At 41.5% G+C, this 12,057-nt stretch overlaps 1 protein-coding gene across 7 annotated transcripts in view; it reads left to right on the top strand.

Moving 5' to 3' along the window:
• The window catches only part of GTF2H1 (general transcription factor IIH subunit 1), a 47,612-nt gene that overhangs the window by 12,966 nt on the left and 22,589 nt on the right, over positions 1 to 12,057 (top strand). For all 7 annotated transcript variants that reach the window (XM_054437801.2, XM_063671100.1, XM_063671099.1 and 4 more), the window contains 5 exons: positions 572 to 764; positions 2,929 to 3,094; positions 4,388 to 4,481; positions 6,088 to 6,237; positions 6,355 to 6,434. In XM_054437801.2, the coding sequence (XP_054293776.1) occupies positions 572 to 764; positions 2,929 to 3,094; positions 4,388 to 4,481; positions 6,088 to 6,237; positions 6,355 to 6,434 (683 nt within the window). The remainder of the gene's footprint in view (positions 1 to 571; positions 765 to 2,928; positions 3,095 to 4,387; positions 4,482 to 6,087; positions 6,238 to 6,354; positions 6,435 to 12,057) is intronic.

The raw sequence follows: 12,057 nt of genomic DNA, 5'->3' as shown, positions 1-12,057 counted from the left end.
ATAATAACATACATAGTGACATTCACTTCCTGTTCCATCATCTCAGAAAGCATATAGTGTCAGGTTGTCTCACTTTTAATGAGGCTAAGTTTGATAACTTTATTAAAGTGGTGACACCAGATTTCTCGAATATAAAATTACGTATTTCCCTTGCAAAATGAAATGCCATGGGCCGCATTTTGCAGTCTTTTGGATCATGATAGGTCATTTTTATTAATGATAATGTTGATTTGGGGGAGTTTGTTTAAAATACATTCAGGAAGCTTTAAAGAGGTCTGTCCTAGTTGAATGGAAACAAAAGCCCATTAATATCTGGAGGTAGTAGCAGTGGGTGAGAAGTGCTGCACAACAAGAGTACCAAAGAAGGAAGCAGAGTGTTAGTGAGTTTGATGAGCATGCTCTGGTTGTATGGGATCATTTAAGAAGAGTGCATTCTACAAAAGCATCAGTATTGGAATAGGGCAGTTAAAGCCCAAAGGAATCCTGAATCATCTTGGGAGAAGTAACTTACTGTATGGTTATTCCCACAGTGTAAGAGTCATCATCTAACTGCCCTCATGCTTCTTTTTAGGCCAGAAAATTAGTCCAGAAGGAAAAGCTAAAATTCAGCTTCAGCTGGTCCTACATGCAGGGGACACAACTAACTTCCATTTTTCCAATGAAAGCACAGCAGTGAAAGAGCGAGATGCAGTAAAAGACCTTCTTCAGCAGCTGCTGCCCAAATTCAAGAGGAAAGCAAATAAAGAACTGGAAGAGAAGAACAGGTGGGAGGAAAAGAATAGCCTTTTGAAAGAGATACTGGGTTCTCTATAGTCTCCTAGTAGGGTAATAGCTTGTTAGCTATCCCCACGTTTTTTTGGTTTTGGTTTTGGTTTTTTATTGTTGTTGTTTTTGGTTTTTTTTTTGTTGTTTTTTGGGGTTTTTTTGGTGGTGGTTGTTTTTTGTTTGTTTGTTTGTTTTTGGTTTTTTTGAGACGGAGTTTCACTCTGTTGCCCAGGCTGGAGTGCAGTGGCACAATCTTGGCTAACTGCAACCTCCACCTCCCAGGTTCAAGCAATTCTCCTGTCTCAGCCTCCCGAGTAGCTAGGACTACAGGCGTGTGCCACCACGCCCGGCTAATTTTTGTAATTTTAGTAGAGACGGGGTTTCACCATGTTGGTCAGGCTGGTCTCGAACTCCTGACCTCGGTGATCCACCCACCTCAGCCTCCCAAAGTGCTGGGATTACAGGTATGAGCCACCACGCCTGGCCACCTATCCTCACTTTTGCTATGATACTGTAATGTAGGAAAATATGGGCTCTAGTGTCTTTACCTTGGTGTTTAGTTTTCAGCTTTAAAATCTTACTGCTTGTTTGACTTTGGGAAATGAGAATGTGCAAACCCAGAAGCTGAATTAACTGCATCACGCTTAACATCTGCTTAGGAGCAGAATCGGGATTGGAAGGTGCTGAAGTTCCTTAATTTCTTTTCCCAGTTCTCTGTCACAGAGAAGACGCTAAGCCATTGGAAGTATGCTTACGAACAAGAAACCTAAAATAATTCACACTGAAAAAGTGAGACAGTATGTAAAATAATGAGTTTTTTTTTTTTTTTTTTTGAGACAATCTTGCTCTGTTGCCCAGGCTGGAGTGCAGTGGCGTGATATCAGCTCACTGCAACCTCCACCTCCTGGGTTCAAGCAGTTCTTCTGCCTCAGCCTCCCAAGTATCTGGTGTCACAGGCACACGCCACCACACCTGGGTAATTTTTGTATTTTTAATACAGACAGGGTTTCACTACGTTAGCCAGGCTGGTCTCAAACTCGTGACCTCAAGTGATCTGCCCGCCTGGGCCTCCCAAAGTGCTGGGATTACAGGTGTGAACCACCACACCTGGCCACAATTTCCTTATGAATTATTCCATCACCAATATCTTTCAGGCCAGCAGTGCTTATATCTGTGCATGCTTAGCGCCATGAAAAATCCATTGCTGAAGGCGGGGCATAATGGCTCATGCCTGTAATCCCAGCACTTTTCGAGGCTGAGGTGGGTGGATCACTTGAAGTCAGAAGTTCAAGACCAACCCAGCCAACATGGTGAAACTCCATGTCTACTAAAAAAAATATATATCTATGTATACAAAAACTAGCTGGGTGTGGTGGCGCATACCTGTAATCCAGCAACTTGGGAGGCTGAGGCAGGAGAATCGCATGAATCTGGGAGGCAAAGACTGCAGTGAGCTGAGATCATGCCAGTGCACTCTAGCCTGGGTGACAGAGCGAGACTCCGTCTCAAAAAAAAAACTTCATTGCTGGAAACTTTCAAGCATACCTCCTCTTCTGCCCATTTACTTCTGTATGTGAAAGAGAATATATTCAGCCTTCCATATCCAGGAGTTCTACATCCACAGATTAAACCAACTTTGGATCAGAAGTACTTGGGAAAAAAAAAACAGTACAATAATTAAACATAATACAAATAAAAATACAGTATAACAACTATTTACCTTGTATTTGATATTATAAATAGTTATTATTATAAGATAAGATTTAAGTATATGGGAGGATATGTATAGGTTGTATGTAAATACACCATTTTATCTAAGGGACTTGAGCATTTTCAGGTACCAGCAGACAGTACACTGCAGACGTGGTGATCTTTGAATCACTGGGATACGGAGATGAATAAGATCAAACCCATGTCCTCAAAGGGTTTAATCTTTCCTTTACACCTACCTCCATTTATCACCACTTCATTTGTTCCTCCAAAAATGTGGGGTATTTTTCTCTTAATTACTGAAAAGTGAACTGAAGGACCTCTGCTACTCAAACATCACAAAATAAAAGTTGTGTGTTTCAATGTTTTGTGTTGCCAAAATCTTTTTAAAATGTACCTAAATGGTGTTTTATTCTAGAAGTTCAGTTATATTCAGTATATTCTGCTTTACAGAATGCTGCAAGAAGATCCTGTTTTGTTTCAGCTTTATAAAGACCTTGTTGTGAGTCAAGTGATCAGTGCTGAGGAATTCTGGGCCAATCGTTTAAATGTGAATGCAACAGATAGTTCTTCCACATCCAATCATAAGCAGGATGTTGGCATTTCTGCTGCATTTCTGGTATGTGACCCTTCTAGATTTCTGAAGAAAATAAAAATTGAAACCCCAGTATGTGTCTTAAGACCATTATTCCTTTTGTAAAACTTAGCATTTCCTTAAAGGAAAGTAATGGAAAATTGAGTATCCATGGTATTCTTCACTGTTATTGAACTATTATTATTATGTTTGTTTGTTTGTTTGTTTGTTTTTAAAAGACAGGGTCTTACTCTGTCACCCAGACTGGAGTGCAGTGGCACAGTGATAGCTCCCTGCAGCCTCAAACTCCTGGGCTCAAGCGATCCTCCTGCTTCAGCCTCTCAGGTAGCTGGGACTAAAGGTGTGCACCACCTTGCCTGGCTAAATTTTCTTATTTTTATAGGGCGGGGGGCAGCTCTTTTTGTATTTCCCAGGCTGGTCTCAAATCCCTGGCCTCAAGAGTTCGTCCCATCTTAGCCTTGCAAAGCTCTGGGATTACAAGTATGAGCTATCACACTCAGCCCTCTTCCAGAATGTTTTTAAAATACATATAATTTTTTTAAAATTTCTATTTCTTTTTACCAGTTATGTTTTCTTGGCCTTTGGACTTGACCCTAGCATGCTGGTAGTCAAATGGAATTTGAAAATGACTCTTTCAGAGTTGGGACTAATACTTACTTTTTCAAATATTTTCAAATGTAGGGCTTTCTGGTGCCTTTTTAAATCTTTGCCATATTTTACTTACAATACAAGGTTAAATGTATCATGAGCATATTATAGAAAATGTAAGATTTGTAAACTATATTAGAACAATTGGGAATACCTTATCTGTGGAATTATGGAATGGAATTCAGTCAGTTGGTATTCTAGTGGAACCAGAATAGTATGAACACATTCAACAAAATTTTGAATACTATTTGTATGTTTGGTATCTTTTTTGGATGTTTATTAGTCAAGTGAATTAATAAGGCCTTTCCCAAAGAAGTCAGTCCGTTAATGTTAATTTAATTATTTACTAACCAAGGTTTGTAGTGGTTTTTGTGACTGTACAAGTTTTATCTTAAAGCTCCACTGCCTCTCTGCCTTCATACTTAAACATGCCTATTTGACCATATTAGACTTCCAAAGAAGCAGATTTTATAGGTCACTTAAGACCGTGAGAAACCAGTCAGGCTTCTTTGAGTCCTGCCTCTGTGCAAAAAGTGAAGGTGAGGGACTTTGTCTGTCTATGCAGTTAGTTTAGAAATTTTTTTTTCCACCTTTGTCCAGTGTCCACTGGGACCTTAGCCATCTTTCCCTGATGCTCTAACGTGTATGTGTGTATGGGCTTTGTTTTAGGCTGATGTCCGGCCCCAAACTGATGGGTGTAATGGTCTAAGATATAATTTAACTTCTGATATCATTGAGTCCATATTTAGGACCTATCCAGCAGGTAAGAAGAATCAGTTCTTTCAGATGATTAAAATATATGGATGTATTCTATAGTATATCAGTGAAAAACAAAAAGCTTCACATTCCTGATCAAGTGCAATAAATTATGTAAAGTACTTTACCCAGTGCCTGACATATGGTAGATACTAGGGGCTCAGTAAATAATGTGTTGTCATCAGTTCACTAATATGACTGCCATCCGAGTCTGTCTATACTACTAACTCAGATCATTCTTCATTCTGCATCCAGAGTGACCTTCCTAACCCACAAATTACTTCCCATGCAGATGCCATCCTAAAAGTATACATTCCTTGACCCCAGCCTCAGTGATTTATTATGTGTAGACAAGGGTGAGAGCCAGTGTGTCAGTCATTCTTCTGACTAAGCAGTACTCTCTTAAGCTGTATTCTGTTCTTGCTTCCCTCTTCCCCACTCTTACCCCTTTAGTCCTTAGGAATCTCTCTCTCAGGACTCAGCTCAAGCATCACCTCCTTGCCACCTCTATGAAATCCTGGCCAGGCCCAGTGGCTCATGCCTGTAATCCCAACACTTCAGGAGGCTGAGGCAAGAGGATCCCTTGAAGCAAGGGGTTCAAGACTAGCCTGGGCAACAAAACGACCCTATCTCTTTTTTTTTTTTTTTTTTTTTAATTGAGACAGAGTCTTGCTCTGTCACCCAGGCTGGAGTGCAATGGTGCAATCTTGGCTCACTGCAACCTCCGCCTCCCAGGCTCAAGTGATTCTACTGCCTCCGCCTCCCAAGTAGCTGGGACTACAGGCACGTGCCACCACGCCAGGCTAATTTTTGTATTTTTTGTAGAGATGGGGTTTCACCCTGTTTGCCAGGCTGGTCTTGAATTCCTGACCTCAAGTGATCTGCCCGCCTCGGCCTCCCAAAGTGCTGAGATTACAGGCTTGAGCCACAGCACCTGGCTCTTTTGTATCTTTCTGATAGTAACATAATTGTGTAGTGTTTATTATGTGCCAGACACTTTTCTAAGTTCTTTTTCTATAGTAACTGATTTAATCATCACGTAAACCTATGAAGTAGAGGTACTGTTATGACCCTCATTTTACAGATGAGGAAACCAAGGTACAGAAAGATTAAGTAATTTGCTCAGGGTCACACAGATAGAAAGTGGCAGACCTAGAATTTTAAACTCAGAGCTCAGGAAACAATGCTGTTGAACTCTAACCTTGCTAGGGTGTAAGCCCCTGGAGTGCTGAGCTGACAGTCCAGTGGATATTGAGATTGTTGTTACCCCACCAGCTAACACGGTGCCTTGGATTGAGAGAGCACATATATAAATGAGCAAACAAGCAGACTCGGCTCTGACTCATGAGATTCTTGGTATTTCTACTAAAACTTCAAAACCTTATTCTGTTGGTGCAGATAAGGTTTTGTTTGTAATTTGTAAGATTTATAAAGGTCATACCTCACCTAATCTCTCAAGTTACATTTCATATTTATAATTAGATTATAACATATAGTATGTAGAGTTGAGAGCTTTATGGTCTAGATTTTGCTATTTGTATTTCAGTTACCTAATTTGAGAGGTTTTAAAAACGGAAATTCAGTATATAATATTTGTGGGTTTTTTTCCACAGTAAAAATGAAATACGCAGAAAACGTTCCCCATAACATGACAGAGAAGGAATTCTGGACACGTTTTTTCCAGTCCCATTATTTTCACAGGGATCGGCTGAATACAGGGTCAAAGGATCTCTTTGCAGAATGTGCCAAAATAGATGAAAAAGGTAACTGTTTATCTCTGATAGACACTGGTATTTAACTTGCCACCCTCTAGACATTATAGGTGTTAATTTCTGAGACAGATAAGACATGCTGAACTTTTTATTTTGTTGATTTTCTAGGCCTAAAAACAATGGTTTCATTAGGAGTGAAAAACCCACTACTAGATTTAACAGCTTTGGAAGATAAACCATTAGATGAGGTAAGAAGCAATAAAAGAAGTTTTGAGAGAAAAGAGTCTTTTCCTAGTCTTCAACATTGTCTTAAGCGTAGACCTATTCCACTTGTGAGAATGTCAGATAAGCAAAATACTGTTATCAGAAGTGCTTTGAAATAGCGTTGTTTGCCATTGAAATTGCCTAGAAGAAATGAAATTCCTGTGTGAGTTGCTAAAACCTTTTAAAAATAAATTTCTAGCTCCCTCATCCGCAGTTCCCTAGTAATAATAAAGGCTTAACGTGATGAGTTCAGCTTTATGCTCTAGCTAACATTTAATCTAAAGAAATATGGATAAATTAATAAATAAGGAAGATAACAAACATTAGTTGATTGCTTACTATCTGCCAAACCTTAAGCACGCTCGTGACCCTTATACCATGCCAACCCCAATGTTTCAGCAAGTAGGCCATCATATATGACCCACCTACCTCAGCATCATGACTCCAGACCTACAGATTAGTTGCAGAGAAAGAGATGGTTCCTGTTGTGTGTGTGATCAAGGATAATTTTATCACTGCCTCTATCTTTTAGGCCAGAACCTGTCTTCCTCAGTTATTCCCTTTACTCTGAGTTTTCATTTTCCTGCTCTTATTTTTTTTCTTTTTCTTTCTCTCTTTTTTTTTTTTTTTTTTTTTTCTGAGACAGAGTTTCACTCTGTTGCCCAGGCTGGAGTGCAGTGGTGCAATCTTGGCTTGCTGCAACCTCTGCCTCCCAAGTTAAAGCCATTCTCCTGCCTCAGCCTCCCAAGTAGCTGGAATTACAGGCACGTGCCACCACACCCAGCTAATTTTTGTATTTTTAGTAGAGACAGGGTTTTGCCATGTTGGACAGGCTGGTCTCAAACTCCTTACCTCAGGTGATCTGCCCGCCTTGGCCTCCCAAAGTGCTGGGATTATAGTCATGAGCCACCGCACCCAGCCAATGTTATTTTCAGTTTATGCTTTCATCATACGGTGAGTTTTTCAGGACATCACCCTTTCAGAAGTGAAGAAGAATCTATACAAACATGGCCCTCTTTAATTATCCTGAGAAAATAAAGCTTAGTGGCGCTTAGACTTACAACTTACTTTGAAAGGAAGACTTTTTTAGTGCTTTTTTTTCTTTAAAATAAACATGATGGCATATTGTACATGTACATTCGTAACTTTATCTTGTTTAGTATCAATATCTGTATAAACTATCCCGTAGTTTAAGACATAGACTTTAAAACCAAACTAGCTGACTTAGATTCTGATATTTTCTAACATTTCTAGGCCCTGTTTGGTTTTTGTTTTGTTTTGTTTTGTTCTGTTTTTTGAGATGGGATCCCACTCTGTTGCCCAGGCTGAAGTACAGTGGCCTGAGCTCGGCTCACTGCAACCTCTACCTCCTGGGTTCAAGCGATTCTCCTGCCTCAGGCTCCCGAGTAGCTGGGATCACAGGCACATGCCACCACGCCAGGCTAATTTTTGTATTTTTAGTATAGGCGGGGTTTCATCATGTTGGCTGGGCTGATCTCGAACTCCTGACCTCAAGTGGTCTGCCCACCCCGGTCTCCCAAAGTGCAGAGATTACAGGTGTGAGCCACTGCGCCTGGTCCAAACCCAGTTTTTTGGTTTTTTTTTTTTCCTTAGTGAGGCTAATAGTACTTTTGCCTTATAGGATTTCTATGAGTTAAAAGAGCCTAGTGCGTAATAAGTAGTAGGTAATAGGCATTATTGTTGTTATCTGTATTTTTAGATGCCTGCATAGTATTCCATTGGTATGGGTATATCAACATTTATATAACCAATCTTTTTACTACAAATGTTGGTTGATGCCATTTTTCCTTTGGTGTTCCTTCATCCTTTATCAATCTTCTGATTATGATAACTATCACAGGCTATGATCTCTGGCCTCCTGAATGCATTCTCTCTATTCCATTGCTTTACTAGATATGGGTAACAGGGGAGGGAGTAAAAATAAAAATAAAAACATTCTTGTTAAATAATGATGAATCCTGAATAACCATAGTCTGTGTCTTTGACTGCAGAGCTCTAACTGCCTACTTGACATCTCCTCTCACGTATTTCAGAGACATCTCAACTTCACATGTAAAATGGAATCTTTGATTCCCATCCTCATAAACGTATCTCCGTGGGTATTCCTTCTCTTAGTAAAAAGCATTACAATTTGCTTAAGCCAAAAACCTGGGAGTCGGCGAGTCTCCTTGATTCTTCCTCTTGTTTTTTATGATGGGCTCACTCTGTCGCCCAGGCTGGAGTGCAGTGGCACAATCATGGCTCACTGCAGTCTTGACCTCTTGGGCTCAAGCAATCTGCCTCAGTCTCCTGAGTAGCTGGGACTGTAGCACAGGCTACCACACCTGGCTAATTTTATTTTTTGTAGAGACAGGGTCTCCCTATATTGCCCAGGCTGGTCTGAACTCCTGGGCTCAAGCTATTTTTCCACCTCAGCCTCCTAAAGTGCTGAGATTACAGGCGTGAACCATTGCAGCCAGCCATGTTTTCCTCCTGTTATGTCCAGCATTCAATGTATCAGCAAGCCTTGTACAATACACCCCTTATCTGTGGGATCTGCACAAACGCTTACATCCTTTCATGTTTACGGTATCATCATCTTTGGCCTGTTTGCTTGCCTTAGCCTCCTAACCTTTATTTTTGCTATCTTGTCTTTTATAGTTTATTCTCCCCTAGCAGTAATAATTATAATATAGGCCGGGCGCGGTGGCTCGTGCCTGTGATCCCAGCACTTTGGGAGGCCAAGGCGGGTGGATCACCTGAGGTCAGGAGTTCGAGACCAGCCTGGCCGACATGGTGAAACCCCATGTCCACTAAAAATACAAAAATTAGCCGGGCCTAGTGGCACATGCCTGTAATTCCAGCTACCCGGGAGGCTGAGGCAGGAGAGTCACTGGAACTGGGGAGGCAGAGGCTGCAGTGAGCCAAGATTGTGCCACTGCACTCCTGCCTGAGCGACAGAGCGAGACTCCGTCTCAAAAAAAAAAAAGGATTATAATATAAATCAGATCCTAATAATCCCCTATGCGAAACTCTTCATTATCTTCTCATTGAGCTTAGAATAAAATCAAAACTCCTACAAGACTGCTTGATTTGGCTCCTGCATACTTCTCAGATGGGGCCACTTCTACTCATTCGTGCTTTAGACATAATGACCTTTCACTTCCATGCCACACTTTTTCTACCTCAGGGCCTGTGCACTTAACTGATCTTCTACCTGCTTGTCCCCTAACCAGCTTCTGCCTATCTTTAGATACCTGTTATAATGTCATTTCTCGCCAGGTGGGGTGGCTCATGCCTTTAATCCTAGCACTTTGGGAGGCTGAGGTGGGAGGATCGTTTGAGTCCATTGAAGACCACATCTGTAAGCTTTTTTTTTTTTTTTTAATTTAAAAATTAGCTGGGCATAGTGGTATACACTTGCAGTCCCAGCTACTCGGGAGGCTGAGGCAGGAGGATCACTTGAGCCCAGGAGGTCAAGGCTGCAGTGAACTGTGATTGCACCACTGCGCTCCAGCCTGGGCAACAGAGCGAGAACCTGTCTCAAAAAAATATATAAATTTAAAAATTAAAAATAATAAAGTTGCTTGCTTCAGAGAGGCTTTCTCTAACCACCCACAAATTCAGTCACTTCGTCATGTTACCCTCTGTTTTCTTCAATGACGTTTTCCACTTTCAAAAAAAATTGTGTTTACCTTGTTTTACTTGATAATTCCATTCACTCTCGTCTCAGAGTGTAATCTTCATGAAGCTGACTTTGTTCTGTTTATTGGCCTGTTCCCAGCGCATGTCATGTAGTAATAATCACTTAGTAATTATTTGATACATTGATGAACAGCATATGGATTTTTTTTTTTTTTTTTTTTTTGAGATGGAGTCGTGCTCTGTTGCCCAGGCTGGAGTTCAGTGGCGTGATCTCAGCTCACTGCAATCTCCACCTCCCGAGTTCAAGCAATTCTCCTCCCTCAGCTTCCTGAGTAGGTGGGATCACAGGCACACACCATGCCCAGCTAATTTTTGTATTTTTAGTACAGACAGGGTTTCACCACGACCAGACTGGTCTTGAATTCCCAACCTCAGGTGACCCACCCACCTCGGCCTCCCAAAGTGGTGGGATTACAGGCGTGAGCCACCACATCCAGCACATATGAGTCTTTTTTTTTTTTTTTTTGAGACGGAGTCTCGCTGTTGCCCAGACTGGAGTGCAGTGGCACGATCTTGGCTCACTGCAGGCTCCGCCCCCCGGGGTTCACGCCATTCTCCTGCCTCAGCCTCCCGAGTAGCTGGGACTACAAGCGCCCGCCACCTCGCCCGGCTAATTTTTTGTATTTTTAGTACAGACGGGATTTCACCGTGTTAGCCAGGATGGTCTCGATCTCCTGACCTCGTGATCCACCCGCCTCGGCCTCCCAAAGTGCTGGGATTACAGGCATAAGCCACCATGCCCGGCCCATTTGAGTCTTATGATCTTTCTTTTACCTTTTTAGCCTCACCAATTCCTGGACCACCATTATTAGTGTATTGAACCATATACAGTCTCATGACACAATATGTACTACATTGCTTCTTTGCTTTTGTTTTGTTTTATTTTTAAATAGAGACAGGGTCTCACTATGTTGCCAGGCTGGACTTAAACTCTTCGGCTCAACAGTTCTTCTGCGTCAGCCTCCCAAATAATCAGGACCACAGTGCCTCTTTGCCTTTGTTTAAGCAGTTTCCTCTCCCTGAAATGTTATTGTCTCCCGGATCTACTTGGCAAGCACCAGTTTATCTTATGGTTCTCTGTGAAGCTTTTTCGAACCCTCTTCTCCAGTAGGATTGATTAGTAATTCTGTCCAGCCCAGCTTCCCACTAACTAGTATTTAGGCTCCTATGGCCTGGGGTCTTAATCAATTTTGTATCTACATGGTCTAGCAAGTAGCATGCACTCAATACATGTTTTAAAATATAATCTCATTTTATTCTCTTTTATCCTACTTTATAGAGGTTGGAAAAGTTTATCTTGCCTAGATTAATGTTAGAAAAAGAATTTGATTCTATCTTTCTGAATCCATAGTCTGTGTATGTTTTTCTCACTATATTCTATGCTTTTTATTTACTGGTTGGTTTTTTTTTGTTGTTGTTGTTGTTGTTGTTGTTTTTTGAGACAGAGTCTCACTCTGTCACCCAGGCTGGAGTGCAGTGGTGCAATCTCAGCTCACTGCCACCTCTGCCTCCTAGGTTCAAATGATTCTCCTGCCTCACTCAGTCTCCCGAACAGCTGGGATTACAGGTGTGTGCCACCACACCTGGCTAATTTTTGTATTTTTGATAGAGATGAGGTTTCACCATGTTGGCCGGGCTAGTTTTGAACTCCTGACCTCAGGTGACTCGCCCACCTTGGCCTCCCAGAGTGCTGGGATTACAGGTGTCCTGACCTCTATTGCTTTTATTTAACGTTTTGATAACTAGATCCAAATTGTTCTTTAAAAGAGAAATGCAGACCAGGCATGGTGGCTCACACCTGTAATCCCAGCACTTTGGGAGGCCGAGGTGGGCGGATCACTTGAGGTCAGGAGTTCAAGACCAGTCTGGCCAGCATGGTGAAACCCCATCTCTACTAAAAAT

The sequence above is a fragment of the Pongo pygmaeus genome, chromosome 9 (assembly GCF_028885625.2).
Source record: "Pongo pygmaeus isolate AG05252 chromosome 9, NHGRI_mPonPyg2-v2.0_pri, whole genome shotgun sequence".
Classification (NCBI taxonomy): Eukaryota; Metazoa; Chordata; class Mammalia; order Primates; family Hominidae; genus Pongo; species Pongo pygmaeus.
Note: the sequence above shows the minus strand (reverse complement) of the source record. Positions and strands in the feature narration are given on the sequence as shown.